General features: G+C 37.0%; 1 protein-coding gene across 1 annotated transcript; it reads right to left on the reverse strand.

The window, feature by feature from the left end:
* Window positions 1–14096, reverse strand: pttg1ipb (PTTG1 interacting protein b). Its single transcript, XM_015359316.2, has 7 exons — window positions 13668–14096; window positions 11708–11760; window positions 8371–8479; window positions 6078–6180; window positions 5022–5087; window positions 2840–2886; window positions 1–2180 (listed from the first exon to the last, which is right to left on the reverse strand). Exons 1-7 carry the CDS (start codon window positions 13756–13758, stop codon window positions 2137–2139), a joined length of 513 nt encoding a protein of 170 aa, XP_015214802.1. The 5' UTR covers window positions 13759–14096; the 3' UTR covers window positions 1–2136.
* Window positions 14097–24636: the final 10540 nt, after the last annotated feature.

Below are 24636 nucleotides of genomic sequence, written 5' to 3' on the forward strand. Positions count from 1 at the left end.
TAGTTTTATTTCTTTTATTAAAACAGAAAAGCTCTTTTTAATGGTAAGCTAATAAATGAAACATTAAAACTACACAGAAATCACTATGTGATCGCACTACATTTGCAATTTATTAGGAAACACCAAAATTACCATTATACAAATTCAAAAAAGCGTGAAGTTTTAAGTACCACAGTAAATAACATCATATATATATATAATGTGCTGCTTTTAACAGATACAAAAATATACTTAAGATTAATATCCACAAGCAACCTCTACTCATTTTTGGTCAGTGAATTTGTCGGCAAAGCACTGTTGTAAGGCACAAGATGTAAGGCACAATGGTTTCCTTACTCATGGTTTGTCGTATGAAAAAGGCTTAACGGGCAAAAAGTATGAAGGTCCTATATTTCTATAAAAACTGGAGTGTAAAACAGTGCAGCACATTTTCAATCAAATGATACTCAGTACATAAAGCTGTACTTAAGTAAAGCTCTACATTCGGTGTGAGTAATGATCAAATACAAAGCTGAGATTTAAAGAGTACTGGGCTGAGATGATCTACTGAACTATCAAGGGAGCGCTTAACCCTTAAAAGCTAACTCTTCCTCTTATTCCTTTGGTATATATAATATAGGCAGCTGTGCTTCAAGTGTAAAATTTCCATAAGTGTTACAAACTTACTGCTCAGTGTCTGCCGCTGACATCTGCCTTCCAGAACAGTTACTAACAAAGTTTGCGTATACATTTAGCAATGTGTCAAAAACAGGCTTTCAATAAGTCGTGACCATATCTGAAAGTATTCACCATTGTGAAACTTCTCAAAGTGGCTATACCATTAGACCTATATCAAGCAATTCTCTTTGATCTGTCCCTATATGAAATGCCACAAGTGCCCGATTAGTTTGCTGTTTCAACCCATTAAAAATTGTTATTCTACATGCGAAAGCTTTGTTAAAAATACCCTCTTTATAATGGTTTGCAATGCAGATTGTTTTAGAATAACTATGATGTTAAAATGCTATCATGTCTGAGAACAATTTGTCGTCCAAACATCTAAATATTTTTTCAAAAAGATATTAAGTCTAGCAATTACAGGAACAAAGCCAACACTGCATTAGCATTTATAACAGGAAACATCATTCTTTTCTTTTATGTTTTGTCACTACCACTGAAGGAGCAAAAACTTGAGAAAAAAAGAGCTATTTCAATCTTTGAGTGAATTCCAAGCAGTTAGCTCTGTGTATAATTTCACAGAACTTTACACCAGTATTTTCTTCAAACTATCACTGTGGGAAAATAATTTTTGCAGACATTTCCAGATAAAAATAGCAACCACACATGACATTATCAGATTCTTCTCTTTTTAAACAGAATGCACTTATGAAATGAGTCAGTCTTATCAGGCTAGAGTCACAAACGTCTTAATTTAATAGTAACTAACTCCATGTCTTTATTCGTACAAAGTAAGAACAAAATTACATTCAAATTTTTAATAGCTACTTAAAATATAGTATTTTTAAGAAACCCAAAATGGTATCACCTGAGCTAGACTAAATGGTACTGAAAAATATCTTAATATTATAAATGACTTTGTTGTAACTCTAACCAATGCTGAAGCCTAGTTTAAATATCTTGTTTGCTGAGTCTACTGCTCTGGGAAATCAAACAAATTCAGAATCCTGACCTTTAACTAATGTATTCACATCACCTCTTGAACCTAAAACTCCTAAACCTAAAAGAGTTCTCTGACAATCTTAAATTTGCTAGATTAAATTTTAAAATAATAGATGTTATTAATTGTATTTAGGAACACTAAATTATTTTCAATTATTTTATGCATTGCATTTATTGCTTCTATCTACAAGTTTTAAACAACTCACTTCTTAGTGGAATTAAAGATAATTCAGCTTTTACAAAGGAAAATCTCTTAAACTGGTTGACTTCTACAATGAGATGTAAAGGTGTGTGTGTGCAAAGAGCAATATGGTTCACTCACCTTCACAAAACAATTTATATTTAATTGGCCTTATTGTTTAATGTTGGAATTTTCTGTTCAGTAAGAAAAAAATCTGCAATCAGTGGTCTAACAGGAATTTGTTCGTCCATCGAATAAAGATTTGGAAAGTTGAGGAGCCTCTGGTTCCACTGGAGTTAATTGTTTTCAAATTTAGAGTAAGGGTTGCTCTTCGTTAAACCTAAAAGAGAAAAATTAATTGAATGCATTTGCATACTTTCAAGCTGTACCACATAATAAAAGGAGTTTAAAAAAACGACATAAATGAAATAACATGTAAAGAAGCCAGAATATGACATCCAGATTCCATCGCTTACAAAGCTTACTCTTCCACCATAGCCAAAACAATATTTTATTAAAAGAACAAAAAGCTGCTCAAACTCCTCTTGCTTTAGGTACTGAAGTACTTAATTTGTAGAACATAAATAATATGACAAAAGCACCATAAAAAGTGCAAACTTGTCTCAGCACCACGTTTAAACAACACATTACCATCTAATTTACATCAAAGATCTCCGTATGATGATATCAAATGAATAAACTGAATCAGATACAAGGTGTACTTCCTTTTTCAATTACATGTTGTATTTGTTTTCACCAACAGAGGGTGTGTGCATCATATGTAATATTAAATTCCTTTCACAACAGGGGAGTTGTTGGTTATGCAGCAATTATTCATTTCTTTCTGAAAGATAACTGGCATGTTTGATTTCTTAGAGAAACTACACAGATTCATACTGCAAGCACTTCAGTTAGAAATTCTCGTGTGACTTTCTATAAATCACTTAATAAATTCCTTTGATGCTGTAAAAAAGGGATATGTTGTTTTGAGTTGCTTACCATATTTCCTTCTGATTTCATCGTGTCTCATTTTCATCTCGGCTTTCCTGCAAGGAGACAAGGAAATCTTTTTAAGCTGCAAAGAAACAGCTGACCATCTTATGTTTTATGGCTGGGATCACTAGGCTGTGTTCCCAAATACTAAACTGGTTAGGTCAGAACATAACTTCTGCTGAAGTTTACAGTAAGCACGTCATATGAAATGGTGCAGCTACGTACGAAACAACATTCCTCTTAATGACAATCTTTAAAAGTCATGCTGCATGGTCTAACCATCCCAAAAATCTACCAGGGGGCAGGTTCAATTAATACAGAGAGAATGGGTGCTTAAAAAGTAAACTAATCCTATTAAAGTAGAGACATCTTTTACACACTCCTTTCTGAAAGTTCCAACCTGAAGTTGAAGAGTAATTACAAGTCAAGGAAGTCAGAGAATAGTTTTTTTTCTCTTTTACTTCAATATCTACTGTCATTATACAAAAGCATTTAAAAAAGAATGCAATTAAATGTCTGAAGTAATGGTTCAGGACCTCATGACATTAGAATTGTACAGTACCATCACTAAGCAAGGTGAAGGCAAAACATTTTACGTTTCTTTTAGAACATTACATAAATTGTAAAACAATTCTCCCTTAACTGCATAACAAACCACAGCATATCTGAATTTCCTTTTTCAGAGTCCGGAAGACAAATCTGTAGTACTAGGAATGGTAAATTGTCACAATGTATCATTAAAATATAAAGGGCTTTCAAACCCAATTCCCAGAGGGCCTACAGCTTTTGGTTTTACCTAAAATAAATTGCATCATCTTTCCATGTGGAAGAAAGAGAACTTCCAAGACCATCAACATTACATTATATCTTCTTATTTCCCACTTAGTTTTGTAAATGATTATATCTCACTTAAGTAATCGCTTCTCTGAATATGCTATTCAGTGGTGCTGTCATTTGGTCTCAGTCTGCTGTAGGGGAATTATAAAAAAATGTTGCTCTACAAGCCTAAAACAAGATAAATGTAGGATTCAAGCAAACATTACTGTATAACTGAATTTAAACAGACAGTTCCTAGCATTATGGGGTGCTTAAGAATGTGTTGTTATGCCATTGCAAATTAAGTTAAGTTACAAGTGAATCAAACTTTCCCCTAATGTTTTTAAAAGACACTTTTTGGGCGTGCCCAAGGTTTACACCCCCCCAGAGCTCAGAGCAGTGACATTTGTGCTCAGGAGACACTCCAGTTGCCTTAGTGAGTAAACAAATTGAGGGAACACTGCTGTTAAACTATAATAAGATGCAATTCATGACCTTTTTAGCATCATTTCCTCACATTCTTCTCATTACCCAATTTATCGAATGTTCCTTAAGATATTTTTTCATATCTTTAAGACAATGAATTTATTAAAACATCACTATTAAAAAGACAGTTTTGTGGATGCCGTCTTAAAACCCTTTCTAGTCACTAGACTTATGTTTATTATGATTATCTTAATATTGTTTAAAATAACAAAACTGACAGTTTGCAGTTCTTCCATTTGCAGTTCTTTATTTAAAACCTGGTCTTCCAGGTTTTTTGATACAAGAAAATAAAGTGCAACAGAAATAATTCAAGTAGGTAGCTATGTCAGCATGCGTAGGCTGCAAAGGTAGAAGTGAAGGTTTATTCCATGCTGAAAAGGAGAAGAAACTGTTGAGCCTTTTTCGGGCATCAACACCTGAAATGTGTTTCTTCTCTTCTCTTTTCAGCATGGAATAAACCTTTACTTGTTCCCACAGATAATAAGTTGCATATTTAGATCACAGTCTCCAGGCCTGATCCGAACCAGGCAAGAGCAAGATGGGGAAAGAAAACAGAAATGAGAAGGATAAAATTATATAGAGAAAAGACAGAAAAAGGATACACAGGTAGAGAACCATGAAAGTTCAAAGACAAGAACAGGAAAGAACATTAAAAAGAAGAAAAAAGTAAAGAAAACCAAAAGATTAAAAGAAGACTGTGGACATCCAAGTGGCTTAGATTCTCAATGGAATGAAGTAGCTAAGGTGAGATAAAAGGAAACCATCTGTATAATCTACAATTGTACAAAAGAAAAGTAAATATAGCATACAGCTATATTTATATCATAAATACAGGTATCACAGAGCCTGGAATGTAACACTATCATACAATTTTAGACTAGCTCACCTCTCCTCCTGACGTGCCTTCCTTTTCTCTCCTTGATGCGCAAATTTTGCATCTAGTTTAGGAATACTGAAATAAATCAGAAATAGAATTGCACTTAATGCATGAAGTTACATTCTACAAGATATTACTTTTCCACAAAACAGAAATACAACCTCTGGTGTTAACTGTGATATTTATTTAGCATTGTGTAACACACCCTCTGAGTCAGTAACTTGAAAAGATTAAAATTTTCAAACAGCACTTTTGCATGATTTCATTTTGCTTGACGTGAACAATAAAATACATTTGTTAAAGAAACATTTAAATGTTTTCCTTTGCCTTAATTCAACGAGTCAGGTGGTCAAATGTCAGGTGAAATTAAAGTGCAAATCATAGGTCATATTTTACTATCATGTCTTAATAGAATGGTTCGACAACCACACATGTTCATATACTGTATGGGGCAGATTTTAAACTTTCAGATTTATGTACTTTTTTAAGTTGTGTGTGCCACAATGGGGGGTGGACAAGTGGACACTTTGTTACCAGATTCAAAAATACTTTGAATAGCTGCTAGGCTTATAGAATAAAATGACTACCCAGCATGTTCCAACATTTATGAGGTGAAACCCCTCTGGGCAATCAGACTTAAGCCGGGTTGTACTGTAAGAGGCTTGTGTAGTGGGAAAGAATGCATCTATTGCTAAAACAGCAAGCGAACGCAAGTCACATGAAAAAGTGCTGTTTGAAATTTTTAATCTTCTCCTGTTGCTGAGAAGATATGTAACACTGCCAAAAAATATCTCAGTTAACACAAGTGCCAAATACATATTATGAAGTTAAGGTTCAAACAACCATGGAGAATGCATTAAAATCTGCATGTGACTACGTGTCACAAAATGCTTTTTCTAAATTTAAACAATTACACAGAATCAAAAACTAAAGTAACGTACAGTAGATGTTGACTTTGTATATTGTGGAGCTCGTCTAACTTGTGCAAAGGTCAGTCGAAAGGTTTCAAAAGAGCCGACTGTTAAAAGACCTTTGTATACTTAGAATTATTTTCGGGAAACTTACCCTATTTTTTCACACTTGCAGCAACAGAAGCAGCAGATGAAAATGGCAATGAGGATGATCCCAGCTATTACAGATATGGCAATAATCAGAGCCTGGAAATCCACTGGAGAGCAAAACACACAGTAATAAGTCATTATACAACAAAAAACAAATCCTATTTTTCATACTGAAGATTCCTATTACTTTTTTCTACCTTCTTTCATGATAAGGCAGGTACCAGCACCATTCACCATCACCCAGCTTGCGGTTCACAAAATGAAAAACTTTGGATTATCTCAAAATGGCTTTTAACATAATGGTGACGACAGCTTGATGAATTCAGGTGACTGAACCCAGCCTACCATTTTGCAAAAGACAAATTTGAATAAGAAATGTTCTCTAGCCTGGCCTGTTTAATGTAACACTACAAGCTCATTTAAATTCTTAGCTAGATGATGATCCACAAACTTTATTTTCAGTCAGTCTTTAAGCAGTGTGCTGCTGGGTGCATCCGAGCCTGGAATTAAAGACAGCTGCTATGATATTCATGACAGCAATGAAGGCTTAGTATCACTCAAAATGGATATAATTCTAAATTCTGGTTTAAAAGGAAATGTATGTTCCACAAGATTGCAGTTCGTTCCAAAGAGTATGGGGACAACAAAAACATTACTACCGCGAGATACAATGACATTACTAGCGATTGACACTGGCCCAGTTACTTTAAACATTAATTAAATTCTTCAGTCATCAATCAATAGCATTTTTTAAATTATTTTAGAAGAACAGTCAACACCTTTTTCATGGGAAGCAATTTGCAATCAAAACATGACTTGAATGCCACATCTTAAAATCAAATTGTTAAAACTGAAAGCATATTCAAAATATAGCTATAGTTCTAAGAGATCCTAAATGATGTTTTAAGCAATCCAATTGAAACTTTAAACAAAATCAGTCCAAAGAAATGATCCAAGGTTATATCCTTATCTTACAAGAATATGTCGACAAAACTATTTTTATTTATCGTGAGACAGGAAATCAAAACATTTAATTTCAAGTCACCACAGGTGTCCCTCAGCCCTCTGGGCTGGACACATTAATTAAGAGCAGTGGTTGCCAACCTGCTCCTGAAGTACACAAAGTATGCAGATTTTTTCAACAGATCATATTAAGATCATATGGTAACATGACGACTTTCAAGATCTTGTGTAGCTCACCTTTGATTTAAAATTGTTGTCACGTTAGGAACATTTCAAAATATGCAAAAATTCTATCGTCACTTGAGAACAATTCTGACTTTCTTCTGTTTGACATCACATTGGTAACTAAGCCACCTCCTTCTTGCCTAATTAATTAACAGAAATGGAAGAGGTTTCTCCAAGAAATCCAGGTAAGGATACTTACACTGTAGATTATTCAGCTTTAAACCACGTAAAAAAAGAAAATACTTCCTTATTACAGTGTGACAAGCTCACTCATAGCTTGCTGCCTTTAAGAAAACTTATCTTGTATTATTTATCCACCTTACTGGAAATAGCAACAGACTGAAATAAAAAAAAATGTACAAATTTCGAATTAAGCACAAAATCGTGTACTGTAAGTTGCCATGTTGTCACAAACTCGCATTCAAGTTCCCACAAATTGAGACATGATTCTGCCCTTCCTGCTCACTAGTCTCAGTCATGACTAATGTAGTGACATACAAGCGAAATAAAAACAGGTTGTGCAGCAGACATTTCACCGCAGAAATGTTCCAATGTGATCTGAATGCAGAGTAAACAAGTACTATTTGTCGGAAAATCTAAATCAAAAGCAATATTTCTATTGGATTGAAAGAAAAATATTCACACGCCTGCTTATTTACAATATCATAGGGCCACACGTCACTCAAAGTATTGTTGCCTCGGTCTGAATAACAGAACATTGTGCTTAGCATACCTGGAAATTTCAGCCCTTTTGTGGTGTAAATTGGAGGCTTTACAAGTTACTGTGTACATTTTACTTTCGTAGCGGTTTGAAATGCACTCATCAATGCCGATTCGTTTTAACCTCGAATATGAAAATAGCGTTGCAGTTCCCCTTTAAGTTACAAATCAGTAACAACATGGACAAAGGTACCAGAAAGAATGACGTTTTTATAGTTGTGAAATCTGAGCTTTAAGAATGTAGAAGTATACAAAAAAAAAATCTCAAACAACATGATATATGAGAAAAAAGACAAAGCTTGTCTTGAATAAACATCATGAGACAGTCTAGCTGTCCAGGACTACTCCTGGAGAGCCGTGCATCAGGAGGGAATAGTGGAAATTCTTACTCCAGCACATGCCCCATCGCGCCGAGGACAGGGGGCAGAGGGAATGGGGTGGCAGAATGGTCCTCACAGGGTAGTCGATGCATCGGGTATTTGTTTTACACCACAGGCACTGCAATACACAAAAATGCAGGAGCACACTCATCACTCATGTCTTACACATCTTCATTTGTAAAGGTGAGCCACTGTTAAGTTTTCATCTTCATACAAAGAACCTCGTACATTTCAAACTCTCTTTTTTTCATTGACTTCCAACCAACCAAGTAGCCAAATATACTTAACACTGAATCTTCACCTTCAAATTAAACATACTGACGTTTGATTTATGAACAGTATGACACGGGTTCCAGCCTTTTAAAATAGTAAGAACAATAGTGTTGCATCCATCTACTCATTATCAGACAGCTATATTTCTAAGTGATCCTGGAATTACAGTTGATGAAAGGACCAAAAGCACATGGATGCTCTCCCTATACACAAGATGCCAAAAAATGCAGGGGCACATATAAAACTTTAAAACAGCCAATCAAACCCATATACACATGAGGGAAACAATCTTATTCCACATATGGAGATAGAAACCAGACTTGCACTCAGCACCCTAAAGCTCTGAGACAGCAATGTTTGTTGCCACATAACTATACTGCCCCTAATAACATGTAGACTCATGTCTACAACTGTACTGAGTAGTTGACTCAGAATGTCACTTTAACAAAATGACTAACTGCTCATATTTCAACAATTCTTGAAAATACTAAATTGCATCAAAAATGTAAAATCTCACTATGAAGGTCTCCATAGGGTATTGTAAATAAAACAATATTTAGGCAAAATATAGTAATTATATAATGTACCTGTGAATCGACGAATTGTACTATTAAGTATTTCCTAATAGTAGGTGATGGTGGTTTGTACATATCACTTATATGTGAATCATTATAACGTAAAAGTCACAGGATTAACAACTCAGCACACAGCTCCAGCCCTGATCATTTACAGTTCTGGGGATTCAGTGTTTTGTGATATAATTTTTAATGATTTTTTAAAAAACTTTCCCTTAAACAGATCAAGAGGGGCTTTAGTTTCACAGAATCATACTTTCACAACACTAACACTGTAAATTCTTAACCAGCTAACCTACATCACAACATTGCTGCAAGATGGCTGTTGCTTCATATCAGATATGACATCCTTTTTAACATCTCCCATGAAAAAAGTGTCAAATGACATGTTAAACAAACATGCTGGGAGGGACTTTTAGAGATCATTAAAGTGCGATCCTCAAGACAATGTTATGAAGTTTTTTTTAAATAGGAACAAGAAATAACCACATACAAATATGCATATGGTAATGCGTCCAATAACAGACCCTTCAAAATGTTCCAACCACCGTGCCAGTGAAACATTAGCCTGAATGGCCAATATTTTTGTCAGAGAAATCAGTATACTGTATAAACATATGGGATTAAGTAAAACAGTGCACGGACAATACTTATTGATGTCGTGCACCTAATGTGAACAAAAAGCCATATTACACTATTTTGATGTCAAAAATGCATATTCCATGTCTACCCATGCTGTATAGACTCAGTTATCATAACTTACATCAAAAATGTCTTTAAAAAAACTGGCATGCAGTGCCATTTTCCAAAAGAAATGGTTTGGAAAAGCATTTGGAATGCAAAATTCTTAACCTTAAAAATATGCCAGAAACATTTCACAGTCGAAACTTCAATGATAAGATTACTGTTACTTCTAAAGCATGATTAATTGACCTTGTACAGTATATGATGAACTTCTAACAGCAGTCAGGAATGCAGAATTTATATCTAGGATGTTAAGAATACTGTTCAGTTTTGGTCACCACCTTACAAAAAATATCCCACTACTCTTCAATCAGAGCAGAGTAGCCAGATACATTCCAGGGTTTAAACATTAAAGCATGTCCTACTCTGGCAGTCTAAAGAATGGAATCTCTTTAGTCCTGAATGGAGAAGACAGTATGGGGACCCGATTCAAGTATTCAAAATATTCAAAGGCATTGACAAACTCAAACCAATAGACTTTTTCAGAATCACTAGTGAAACATGACAACTGGAAAAAGGCAAAAACTAAAAAGGGGAGGGATACTTTTGCAAAAGCTTGGTATAAGTCTAGAAAAAGCTATCCTGCAATACCATCAAAGACAATAGCCTGGTAAACTGATAAAACAGCAACTCACAACCAAACAGCCTAAATGGGTCAAATGTCCTCCCCTTTATGCTGTCTTTCTTGAATTAACAAGACTGGATTTAATTAATTTTCTTTTTTCAGTTAACAGTCTCTTAGTACCCACATAGAAGGTGTGTGAAAAACTCAGTGTTAGCTGAAGTAGGAAACTACTATCGTTGACTGGTTGGTAAAAAAATACAACTGGAATCCTAATTTTCTTTTGAGCAGGCCATAGTTTTCCACACCGATAAATATTGTGTTAAAATTTAAGTAGTAGCCATACCTAGAAAAAAAAAAAGACTACAATTACAAGCACGTTTGTTGTGCAAGTCACCAGGTGACTACTTTCAGAAAATACAGGCTATTTACATCTAGAGTACAGTGTAAAGTACACATTTGGAGTGGGTTTAACCACAGATTGGGATTGTCTCACTTATATTTTTACACTAACAACCACCCACTTTCAAAGTCCCTTTAAGAAACTTTACTCATTCATGCTACAATTTAATTATATTAAAACATTCACATCTAGCACTGACTACTTTTGTTTCTTCAATCACTTTATATCGCAGAAATAAAAAAGAAAAATCATGCAAGTCTAGGTCTAGTAAGCATATGGATCTCTCCCAGAAATCACCTTCTTCTTCCTATGAGACAAGGAACTCTATTACAAGACCTAGCAAAGTAATAAAAGGGGGGAAAAAGCAATTCCAAAAAGTCTGTTGATTCCCAAAGGCAATCCCTAAAAAGAAAACAAATGTATTTAAAAGGTACCAATATAAACATATGATATTAAACCTACTACTGTAGAAAAATGAAAAAAACACATAGCTCCACATACCTTAAAGTAAACTAACCTGAATGACTAGTGCTAACGTAATTGGCCAACCAGTTCATGTTCCACCCGCATTGTCACTTGAAATTTTCCCACCCCATAGCTAGCTTTCCTAGCTTTTTTGTCGGCGCTTCCTGGGTGCAACACTGAGAATGCAGTACAAAGTGTACATAGTGTACTTTGGAAAATTACTGTTGAAAAGTACTGTGGCGGTCCAGGCCAAAAGTACATACTTAACTGGTTGATGACCAGGTTCAAATGGCATCAATGCTGTGAAAAAGACCTCACACTCACCGAAACATTTTTCAGACACTGTTCACAGCTGGTGTTGGAATATGTAGCACAGGCTGTGGAAAACAACAGAGACAGAACAGATAGTGATGAGAATGTGATAAATAGTAATGCGATACAATTCATTTAGGCAATCAGGAGAGACTAATATGTGCACTTATTTCCCCTGAGTAGAGAACATATTTTATATCAAGAAAACACAGGATCTTTATGTTGTTTACCTGTATGTGCAAGCATCTTCAATCCTGACTCTAAATATACATTTTCCAACTATGATGCTTTGAGCAGTTTTGTAACTACCCCAGATTAAAATGTCACTTAATACAGGCCACAGGGAGCATTACTTCAAAAATAAATTATTATAGGACTTTCATCTTTTTAAAAGGTAATATAAAAATCTTCAAAAACCTTTATAAATAAAGTACAGGCTGGGGAAAAACAAAAAAGTATTTTTACACTTATAAAAGCTGAATTGTTTTTTTTCTTTCATTTCAGAGATTAGATATTCTCAATTCAGTGAAAATATGATATCAAACATTCCTAAGACAGACTCATCTGAATTTTATATACGAGGCACAACATTAGGCTTGTTTTCTTTTTTTTACAGAAACAACAGCTAACTGTTTCTTGGTTTCCAAAACAAAAAAGGCTCAAATCCCCAGTGTGCGAATTACAAGTAGAGAGCCAATAATCCCTTTGGTGGATTTAACTGAATTCAGTGGCATAGGAAGAACAACAGGTCAAGTTCAGCCTCTACTCCACACAAAATGCAAGAGGTTAAACTAAAATTGTCTAAAATACAGCTAGGTTAAACTGAAAAACAAGAACTGAGGCCTATAAACCAATCTGGGCTGTATTCCCTCACTAAAAGGGACTACACAGGGACAAAAGGTCTGGTCATTTTACTACAGAAAACTGTAACATACCGACTTCCTTGTTTTGGAAGATGCAAATAAATTGTTATACGAATCTAAGTGCTCAAGTTTTAAAAATAGAAATGCACCACTGAAGCCACCCTCCTCAACCCTGGACCAGAAACGCCTCCATAAACCTGCAAGGTTAAAGCTTGTCCTTTTTTTCCCCCAATTTCTATTTTCATGATTTTCATACTTTCACACTGCGCTCTCAAACCAAATTCCTTGATGATCTAGTGTCCTGTTTTCTTGTTTCACCCAAGCCTAGTTACATACAGTTGTTGGTCTAATTAACTATTTTTTAACTTCTAACTAAATTCTGATTATTTTTTCGTTAACTATTTTTAATTAAGTTAATGTCGTCCATATGCATTATTGTCTTAATTTTCCACTGGTCCTCAACATTAATTTCTAATCCCTTTTACAGTCATCACTAGACAATTTAACTTTAATGAATAATTTCAGCCCCGTCTAGTCGTCTCAAATTGGGTTAAATGGGGAATATAAAAAAGCAGTTCTATTTAAAACACTAAACATTTTCCAGGGCAGCTTCCCCAGACAAACGGGAAAATCAGCATTTTAAGCCTGTTTTGTGAGATAAACATCAGTCTTTTTCTCGTTATCAAGGTCCTTTATGAACGCTGGGGGTAAAATCACTTCATGGTAAAAAAAAAAACAGACGACGGTTAATTAAAAATCACAATACAAATTCTGACAATATTCAGAAATGCAACTCACCTAAAATCTAGTTAAATTACTACTAATCTTGAAGTCAATATATGAGGAAAAGTGACTCGAAAATTTAAATTGACCCGGAATATGAGTACGTTAAAATCTTAAAGTTCCGTACAAGGATTTCTCAATGTCACTTCATTAGTTAAATCAAAACCAGCCAATTTGAAACACACCCACAATATGTTTTCAACAACAGGTGATATCTTTTCATATTTCCGATAAGAGTTTAGTAACAGAAAAAGAAGGGTAAATAACATATCAGTCTCCTTTACGTTGTAAACTTGCTAACACTTAACAACAGAAAAATGACTTACATACTCCAGGTGCGGAAGTCTGAGCGTAGACTACAGCCAGGTTAACAAGAACAACAACAACCAAAGGGCTCAAAATCCGTAATTCCATCATGAATAATTTCTGTATCGACTCACAATATCTTGTGGCCGTTTCGGTTACTTAAATAATATTTTATTCAAAATACAGACTACCAGGATTTAAAAATCAAGAAAAAAATGTTCAGAAATACATTACATTAGGTGGCTTCCGCGATTCAAAATTTAAGACGGTATTCTGGAGTTAGAATGATTAAGGAAACAAACGCCACAAGCCGAATCAAAAAACTTTCCTGTTCTTCTTACTCCTCCCAGAATCGATGGGAAAAGGGATGGTCTATGCCGTGTGACTCAAACACAGCGTTTGGTAGACTGAGAGATTTACATAATCATAATTCAGTTGAGCCGTAAAGCTCAACTGAAAAGAAGACGAAGGTCGGAGTATTTTGTCTTTGAAATATTTATTCAGTTACTACAGTGTTCTACACTAACGTGCCATATGGAGAAACCGTGATGATTTCTTTGACTGTACATTTACTTGTTAAAAAACAATGTGTATAGTTACAATTTAAACGTGGGGGAAAGTACGATTTAGTTAGTCTAAGTGATCAATTACAGAGCACTCAATGTGGTGGTACTAGGATCACGGTATCAGATAAAATATGTACTAGGTTAATACCAGTTGCAAAGAATGCTGCTTAACGTTAAGCTATATACACTTCATGCTGTGAATTTTACTTTAAATTTGTTTTGTTTTTATTTTTAAACTCTTCCAAACAAGAACTGAAGAAGGACCTCAAAATCCAATCTATGCTCAGCAATTCTTTCTTTCGAGTTTATAAAGATAAAGGCGTCACGGAATTTCCCTGTCCAGACAGTACTGGAAGTCCGTCTTCGCTCATCTAGAAAGTATGAAGTGTCATCGAAAACCATGAAGGTCCTGCTGGCTACCAATCTTGATCAACTTCAGAGTCGTGTCAAAAGCACCTCTCTTGCCTGGGTTGGAATAGGTGGGGGCATATTTTACTTTTTAATATGGTATCCAAACTGTTACAGGTGTCCTAACAATAAAAAATACAAGTTCCTTTCTCCTGTGAGTTATATTTATGATACAAAACTTGTGATAACTTTTTTTTTTAAATAAAAAATAAAAGAATATTGAGTAAAAAAGTGTACTCACACTAAAATAAATATAATTGTAACACAGTGTACAGGATCCAAAAATTATGCCATTGACAAAACACTTAAAATTAAGAAGTAGCCTGAAATCTGAGATTATGGTTTTTTTTTTAAATAATTAAACCAGACACAAAATGGATCTGGGATGAGGACTTCACGATATCTTATCTTGAGATCATTTTAGTGACCCCTGTCAATTTTTTTGTACTTACTGTACATCAATCACTATTAAACATTAGGCACTTTATTGAGAGTTATTTGACAAGTAAAATTACTACATTGGGAACAGATGAACATACAGTATGACTCCTTGTTCACTGGGAGAGCAGGAAGTTTCAAGCAGGATTTTAAAATGTACTCAAGCTGAATAATACTAACTTGTAAATTAAACACACATTTGCCTAGATACAGTAGGTAGCACAGTAGAACAGTGGTTGGCATTGCTGCCTCACAGTGCGGGGGCCCTGGGCTCATGTCTGGACTTGGGGTTGTACCCGCCTGGAGTTTGAATGTGTTACAAATGTTTTACTCTGGGTGCTGCTGTTTCCTCCCACGGTCCAAAATCGTCTTGTAGGATTATTGGTTACCTGGAAAATTTGCCCTGGTATGAGTGCGTGTGTCTCTGTTTGTCTGCCCTGTGGTGGATTGGTGTGCCATTCAGGATGTACCCTGCCTTGTGCCTGCTGCTTGCTGGGATAGATTCTGGTTCCTCAGCAACCCTGAATTGGAAGAAGTGGTTAGAAAATGGATGAATAGTTGATTAGAAATTGGATGGATAGATTTGCTGAGATAATTGTTGGTGCATAATGACAGGTTGCTTTAAACTTTGCAGTACGGTTAAGCTGTTTTTTATTCTTAACAAAGATCTGGTCAAGTGAACGTAATGTTACTGATTTACTGAAGGTGATACATTTTGAATTGTTTTATATTGCTATGAATAGGAACAAGTAATAGGTTTATTCCATGCTAAAAAGAGAAGAGAGAAAACACAACTTTTCGGCTATGGTGCCTTCTTCGGGTGTAAGCTTCATATTGCTATGAATATGAAAATATCGAATCTACTGTAGATTGGGATTAACAATTATTTAAATAATTACAATTTCCAATTGTCAAAACTATATCTGAATGGCAGTATAGTTTGAGGCAGCTGAGTTCTTTCTTCTCTGGCACAACTCTGACAAAAGATTAATAAATGAGAGGCAAAGTGGGATAAACAAATATTTATTAACTAAACAGAAACTAAACAACACGTGACACAAAATAAAACATGCAATTTACAAACAAGGCATCTCATTGGCTTGTGTTCTGACAGTCCCTGAAAACCCAGACTGCCAAGCAAGCAGAAATCTTATATAATGCCAAAACAGGCCAACAAGAGTATGAAATCTGAATTCTGAATAAAAAATACAACCCAGAGCTAAACCTCCCTTCGTGTAAACCCAGATTATCCAAATTGAATGGGAACACCCTATTCTGAAAATGCATAAGTAACCTGAAGAGAACCTCTTTAGGAATTTTTCAAAAAAGAAATCAGAAGTTTCCTAAAATAACAGAACAGCAAGCTTTCTTGAACAAGATTCAAATACTTTGCTAGAATCTGGTCTTAAAGGTTGTTCTGAACAAAGTCTTCTCACACAGCACTCTTGTTCTGCTGTTCTCTCTTTCTTCTATGTCTCTTTTTCTCCTTCTTTGCTTCCTCTGTGTCTCCTTATCCTGTCTTCCTAGGTGTTGAATGTTCACTCTTATTATGATTAACTAAAGCAATTCCCCAGAAGGTCTCCTTTGATCTATAACTCAATGATCACTTAATGCTCAGTAAACACTTCAGCCTTTTACTTGTTGTTTCTTAGACCCTGAGAATTGCAAACATTTACTTTTTATGACCATTGTAACATTAGTAAAAAAAACAGGAACAAAATAAATCATGAACAGGAATTCTTACATTATAATCCAAATACATTCTGTTTGTTTATCAGTGTAAAAATTAAACAACTACAATGATGAATTCATCAAACTCAAGACACTTCTCAGACACAAGAAATAGATACAATAATATATATTTAAAATTATACATTTTTCTCCTTTTTTTGGTTCCTCTCCTCTGTTGTCTTCTGGTCTTTTCTGTTCTGTATTCACATGTATGGTCACTTGCATTGTTAAGCACCTTGGGGCAACCTTGTTGTGAAAGGCCCTATATAAAAATAAATTGAATTGAATTGCTGTCACTTTTGAGGAAAATATTTATTGCATCCTTGTAGTAACAAAACATCACAGTCTCCCCCCAAAATGTATTTTCTGGAAGCACATAATGTATTTTGTTATCTATGATCAACCATTAAACATTTCTGAAACTAAAAATACAGGTTTGTACTGCACATTTTTTAAGCAGATTAAAAAATATATTTTTCACATACATTTTTATAGTATGGCACAATAATAACAAGCATTTAATTATTTAAACATTACAATTGGTAAGAACCCAAAACATACAGGTACAATTAGATATTTTTTTGCTGTATACAACCTCAGGCAGCTTAGCAGGGAGAGACCATCAGGTTACTATCCTGCCATACAATGGAGACATATTTAAACCATGAAACAACATAATCCAAATACGAATGGGCATGGAAGTTCTGCATTAAGTGGGGATCCTTATTGTTTGCTCTGACAAATGTTTGAAATACAGCTATCATCCACAAAAGGTGAATTCCTGTAAAAAATATTAGACTCTTAAAACTATTTCTTTGATGTTTTCCACCTCTCCCCCTGTAAACAGGAGGTGTGAGGTGTAACATTTTACTTGACTTAATCACATGGATTGTTAGCGAGTGCTTGCCTTCATGCCGGCGTCACACTACATGATTTTTCCTAGGATTTTCTGTCGTAGCCTTCATTAACCTAATTGAAAGAAAATCACAGCGAGTTGTGGAGAGTCGCAGCCTTTGCCCGTTACCGTCAGTTTTGTAGTGTGATACCCCCAGCGACTCAGTCATAGCGCTCTTAATAGCCCCTACGACTCTCTGCGACTTTCTACGATAAAATCAAATTGGTTTAATTTTCTCATAGTGAGTTGCAAGTCATAGGGGTGGGCAGTGAGCCAGATGTGTACTTGTGAGATAATGAGATAATATCACTGTGGTGACGTGAACCACAGCGATTTTCTGTCACGGACAATCAAAGTGACTGGAGCATTGGGCCCAAAGCTGGGGACCTCGATACTTGCACCAGGCAAGGGTCATGGGAGACATTAAATACCAAATCCAAGCTGCCTGCACATTTGAATGGCTGTTCAGAGGAAAAGACCGACCACACAATTATTGAAGAAAAACAGAAGAAGAGTTCCAGGGACTGCTGCTAGATTTTGTCCCGGATGAACTGGCTGATTGCTGGACAGTATTAGCAGCCTTTGATCACCGCTATGGAGGCTTGGAACCCACACTGGTGTTGCAAGAACAGCTTGAGCTCTGTGTTCTGCAACTAGGTGAGAAACGTAGGATTTGTGCATCGGACCAGCACTATCTTGTGCATGCAACTTACCCCAGTTGAGCACTCACCACTTGATTTATAGCCTAACTCTGGATTGTCAGATCTGCCTGGCTGCATGATAGGTCTGGAAACTGCACTTTGGAAGACACATGAGGTTAAGAAGGTCTTCAGTCAGCATACTGCAATCTCCAGAGGTGACATGTCAAGTATGTCATCAAGTACCTGGCTGCTGGCACCAAGTTCCATGCAAGCCAAAGGAAGCTAAAGTTATAAATTTTAACTGTCTTATCAGCTGAAAAAAGGTAAATTTTCCTTTAAACATAATTTTTGCTATATATGTTATTATTTTCACAACAAAAGGCAAAATAGCTTTTCACCTTCCCAAGGGTTAGTAACTAGTTCACATGCCTCAAAGCTGTTTTTAAATTTTGAAATATTTGAAATTTTTCAATAGGCTGCAGGACCTGACGGCATACCCAGACGCGTCCTTAGAACCTGCGCCAAACAACTGGCAGGTGTATTCACAGACATTTTCAACATGTCCCTGGCTTGAGCTGTAATCCCTACCATCTTCAAGACAACCACCATCATCCAAATTCAGAAGAAAACCAAAGTGACATGCCTTAATGACTACTGCCCGGTGGCAATAACCCCTGTTATCATGAAGTGCTTTGAGAGGCTGGTCATGGGGCACATTAAGGACACCATTCCAGACACTGGAGCCGTACCAATTCGCCTACTGGCCCAACAGATCCACAGATGACGCAATCTCCATTGCCATACACTTCTGCTCAGCTTTTAACACCATAATTCCAATAAAACTAGTCAAGAAACTCAGTGCACTGGGTCTTGACATCAGTTTCTGCAACTGGATTCTGAACTTCCTGACAGGCAGACCCCAGACTGTCAGACTTGGAAACCACACCTCTGGCACACTTACTCTGAACACTGGGGTCCCCCAGCATTGCGTGCTTAGTCCTGTGCTCTTCTCCCTCTACACCCACGACTGTAAGGCCAAACATTACACCAACCCCGTCATCAGGTTTGCAGATGACACCACAGTTGTAGGTCTGATCACAGACAATGATGAGAAGTCCTATAGGGAGGAGGTCAATCTTCTTATAATGTGGTGTGAAGACAACAACCTCACCATCAACATCAGCAAAACCATGGAGCTGATCATTGATTTCAGAAAACTGCAAAATGGTCATGCTCCTATCCACATCAATGGGACTGAAGTGGAAAGGGTCAGTAACTTTAAAAATCTTTGGCGTCCATATCACTGAGGATCTCATATGGTTTCTCAACACCACTCGTCTGATTAAGAAAGCGCAACAGCGCCTGTACTTCCTAAGATGGTTGAAGAAGGCTAAGATATCTCCCCAGATCCTCACCAAATTTTACAGATGAACTACAGAAAGCATACTGACAGGTTGTATCACAATGTGGCATGACAACTGCAGTACTGCTGACCGCAGAGCCCTACAGCGGGTGGTGAAAACTGCCCAGTCCATCACTGGGGTTGCTCTCCCATCCATCCAGGACATTTATGATAGACGGTGCTTGAGGAAAGCTCTAAGCATCATCAAAGACCCCACACACCCCAGCTACAGACTGTTTGACCCTCTACCATCTGGAAAACGGAGCATTCAGACCCGGACTACCAGACTCAGAGACAGTTATTACCCCCGCACTATCAACAAACTTTTAAACTCCCAGCCTCTCTCACCTACGATCTGAACCATTACAGTGCCTTCTCTCTTTATCAAAACTCAAACACACATTGAAATTTACCTCTTTGTCAGGAAGTTCACTCCCCATAATTTTGTATCCTTTGTTTCATTCTGTTGATGTATGATTTTGCACAACAGATGTTGATTTTCAGATTACTTGTTACCTGATGTTGTTTTGCACATTGCCTGTAGTCTATGTCTTTCTTTTCTTATACAATTGTATTGTTTTTTGTAACACTTACTGTCTTAGAGCTATCTTAATAGCATTTCGTTATACCACATATCTGTGTATGTGTATAATGACAATAAACTTGAACTTTAAACTAAATATGTTTATTAACCGTCAGTCTTGTATGATTTGTCAATCAAGTGAAGGGGGAGGAAAGTAGGTGAGCACACATGGAAAGAGGGGAGAAAAATCAAGGAAATAGTCCCAGCAGTCTAATACCAGGGGGAAGGGCAGAATGCTACATTGCCCCTCAGTCAGCCTCCTTGCCCCAAGGAGAAATTGTAAAGGCCCAGAAGTGAATCAGTGGATCAGTGCTTTCAACAGAGCACTGTCTATAATCTTAATTGAATACAAACAGGTGACTCTGAGGGGGTAGGTGCAGATAGTACCTGGTCTCAGTCACCCTCCAATCCATATAAAGTCACATCTGGGATAATTACATCTGGGATTCATGCCCATAGACCTAAACTTGGAATTTGAAGAACCTATCCTTTACCTGTAGGTCATAGTTCCACCAGAACCTTTGTCCTGCAACTCTTGGAAAGTGATATAGACATGAGCCATTTCTATGACATGAGACATGAGCCATTACTCCATGAATTGAGCATCATATGTGGGGCTGTCAACCACATTGGGGTGATATAGGGGTGTCTCAAAGGTTATCTCAGGTAGTTTACTAAGGGGTGTTGTAGTAATATTCTGAATGCCGAGGAGGACACACATGGCCTGGAAGAAATGACTCTGTGTGTGTTACTCAGAGTGGATCTTCTGCAATACCCCAAACTGACTGAAGTAGTCTCCTGTGAGCAGGTCACACACCATCTCTGTCTCCTGGTCTGGTAGCACTCCATTCATATAAACAAATTACTGCTGTAAGTTGATGGACACCAACTCCATGGGTGTGCTCATTAGGAAGGGGCTGCACTTCAAAGTGCTGCTTTAAATCTAGAGTCCCTGTGCTTAACTTATATTATGTATCCAACACCTCTCCCAAAAACACTTAAAATATTGTTCTTTTGTTAAACTGTTGAGCTGTATAAAGTGTATTTACAGGTTAAGCCTGTAGTAAGCATATGATTCAACCTTTTTTGGGACACAAACAGTTTTAACAGAGATCATTTTATTCTAAAAGTCTTCCCAGAAATAACCTTTTTTGCAACCTTCCTTTGCCTGCACTGGCACAAGGAATACCACAATGAATCTTTATAAATACTTTTAAGGTAGGGTCATGATATCTGCGAATAGAAGCTGCGAATTTGCTTATTAGCGATTCAGTCAGGCCAACAGTCTTGTATGGAAGAGCAGACGGGATGAAGGTTGTTAACCTCAACTATCAAATTAGCAGCCACAAGATTAGGATGATGAGACAAATCAAGATAGTGAGTAAGCTTCTCCCTGTCCCCTGCCAAAGTACCCTCTAACCTGCACCGGCATCTCACCATTGTATAGTTTCTATATTGTAACAAATACTCCTGGTTTTGTGTCGGCAGCATGGAGAAGGACTAGACAACTTTACAGGCTCTTTGATAGTTTAATTGTCTGTTTCATTACAGTGGGGTGAGCTAATCACAGAGGCAGAGAGAGAAAGTGCAGGATGGACACAGAGAAGACATTAATTTTTATTTTATCTGATTACTATAAGTTTGTGATTACTGTTGTTTCTTTTACTTCTTTTACTACTATCAATGTTATTTAAATTAAAGCCAATACATTAGTACTTTAATAATCATATAAATGAGTGTTACTTATATCTTTTAACCATACATACTATACACTTTAGTACATCATGTGACGATATGGGGTGGACTTGGTAACATGGGAATTTGACTATTCATGACAGCTCTCTGCACCAGACACTACTGTACTTACCTTGATTAAACATCTAAAAAGACAAATGACACAATAATAAAATTCTCTCTAAACTGAATTCCAATGATCCCATTATTTTCTAACGAACTTGTCAAAGGTTTGATCGTAGTGTACAGATTGTGTATGAATTTCCCATAGTAATTTAGCAAAGTAAGGAAATACCTCAGGTCTGCTGTGTTTCTGGACAGCACAGCCTTTTCAATCGATTCAGGAAGATTTTTCCTTTAAAGATGTGATTTCCACTCAATCAACAATGTGACTCAAATATTCTACACTGTTCTGTACATTTCTTATTAAACCCATGCAGCTGTAGCCTCATCTCAAATTCAATTCAAAATGCTTTATTCATCCCAAGAAGGCAATTGAATTTAAACGGTCTGCCTTATTTCTGCAAATCAATAGAATGTCAGATAGTAGGATATCATCTTCCAATCCTTGCACTACAAAACCCATTATTCATTGAGAACTTAGAAATCCTACAAGGAAACTGACTGTGAGTTTTGCAAGTACGGTTTGCTTGGATCCCTGACAAATTGATAAGACTGAGCCAGATGTTTCCAAACTATTCTATTTGACAATTTTGCAAATAAGTCATGAGCTCTTGCAATGGGATAAACATCTGTCTCTCACCATATACTGTATGTATATTCCCATCATTCTTTGGCACACAAATAATGAACAGATGCTGCCCACTCTGAATAAGCTAATGGAAAGATACACCGGTGTACCAATTCCCTCCAGGTACAAATCTACTGCTTATCGCACTGCATAGGAAACTAGACTGTATTCAGCAGCAATAAACTGTACTATAAATGTTATGCCGTGTCTTAGTGTTGAAGAGCCCATGGCTGGCTGATGGAAATAGAGATCCAGCTGCTATACACAATGGAGAGATGAAAATGGCAAATGGTCATGGAGACACATGAAGGGCAGGCGAGGGGTGACAAAGGTAGCCAAGGTCGAAAATATTGGAGAAAGCCGAGGGCTGACCGGAGACACATGACTGCCCCTGTTCAGGTGTGGAATCAGAAAACAAGGCTGGCACGTTTGGCAAATGAGGAAATATTCATGGACGCAAACAGGCAGTGGTTATTTCAGGCCACGGAAAGCTGGTTTCGTAAACAACCAGAATTCTTGGTGCGAGAGAACTACTGCAACCTAGTAGCTCAAATATCAGAGCACCGGGACAGTGGTGAGCAGAGGTTAAATACCCGGCTGATTACTGACCAGTTAGTGGCAGGCAGCTGAAAGAGCCTGCCATACAAGGTCCAAGTGTTGCCGGGCGGAGTCGAGCTCCTTGTGTGAATGCGGTGAGTCCCTGTGTGAACCGAAGACTGGGAGCTCAGATCTGCCTGAGTGTAATAATAAGTCAAAGCTATTCAACTTTAATTTCCTAAACACAGACCTATTTCACAATCAAAAACACATGTATATTGATGAAAAAAGAAACGAAACACCACCTCCTCCACACTCCGGCCCTCCCATCTGCGTGGAACAGGCTAAAGAACAGGCTAAAGAATGACTCATACGTGAAGAGGACCTGATGCTACTGCTGACGAGTCCATCGCAGCCTCTGCCTGGCCCAAGCCAGTCAGGTGTGATGTCTGTGAGGTGTGAGAAGAGGGCCTCTGACAGGTCTCTTTGCTCTAAGGTCAGCAGCATGGAGCCTCACTGTCCTGTCACTCAAGTGGGCATTGTGTCTACCGGCAGTTTAAGCAACAGTATGGGTGGCAAATCTGAAATGATCTCTCAGATGGACCAGTCTGATCTGTCGGTCCTGCTCTTGTCATCTGTCCTGCCGGTCTGCTGAAACCTTCTTTGCAGTAGGGACACAGTGGAGCAGCTTACTCCACAGTGTTTGGCATGCTGGCACATGACATGCCTACCTGCAGCATGCAAATGGCTCTCTCCCTTGCTTCTGGTGTCATTCAAGGCATTTTGGAATGGACAGAAAACTGAAAAGGTGAAAAAAGAAAAAGTGTGGCCTTTTTCTTGCATTGACCTAAGCTTTGAAAAAAGGCCTTTTTAAAGGTAACCTGATCAGGCATTGTTCCAGCTGGACCTCGTTGGGTAAAAGTGAACCTAACAAGTTTTCGTGTGATTGGCAAGTTACAATGCCCCACTGCACAAGCTGTATTGTTGGTTAGAAGGCTTAAAACAAATTATCAGCTTTTTGTGAAAGTACATAAGCTATAACTAAAGTATTCTCATTCCAGAAAATGTTGTGTTTCTTTTTTTCATCAGTATATGTGGCATAAATGCTCTGCAGGGTCTGTAACATTGTGTACCTCTAATCAAAGTAACTGCAAATGCACAGTCCAGCTTTGCCCAAACAAGGAGCACCATTTACCCTTGACTACCTGCTACATTATCAGGTACAATAACAGTTATTGTAGCCAACAATTCAGTGTAATTTTGATTTTGCTCTTTAGAAATAAAAATTTGGGGTTTTGATTTT

Source organism: Lepisosteus oculatus, chromosome 12, assembly GCF_040954835.1.
Source record: "Lepisosteus oculatus isolate fLepOcu1 chromosome 12, fLepOcu1.hap2, whole genome shotgun sequence".
Taxonomy (NCBI): domain Eukaryota; kingdom Metazoa; phylum Chordata; class Actinopteri; order Semionotiformes; family Lepisosteidae; genus Lepisosteus; species Lepisosteus oculatus.

What these genes read in the sequence shown, in the direction of transcription:
- pttg1ipb (XM_015359316.2), bottom strand. Translation starts at nt 13,758, where the DNA reads ATGATGGAATTACGGATTTTGAGCCCTTTGGTTGTTGTTGTTCTTGTT. An exon ending in AGTGTCTGAAAAATGTTTCG is followed by an intron (nt 8,480 to 11,707) that starts GTGAGTGTGAGG and finishes TGTGTATTGCAG; the next exon opens with TGCCTGTGGTGTAAAACAAA. An exon ending in TGAAATCAGAAGGAAATATG is followed by an intron (nt 2,181 to 2,839) that starts GTAAGCAACTCA and finishes TTTCTCTTTTAG; the next exon opens with GTTTAACGAAGAGCAACCCT.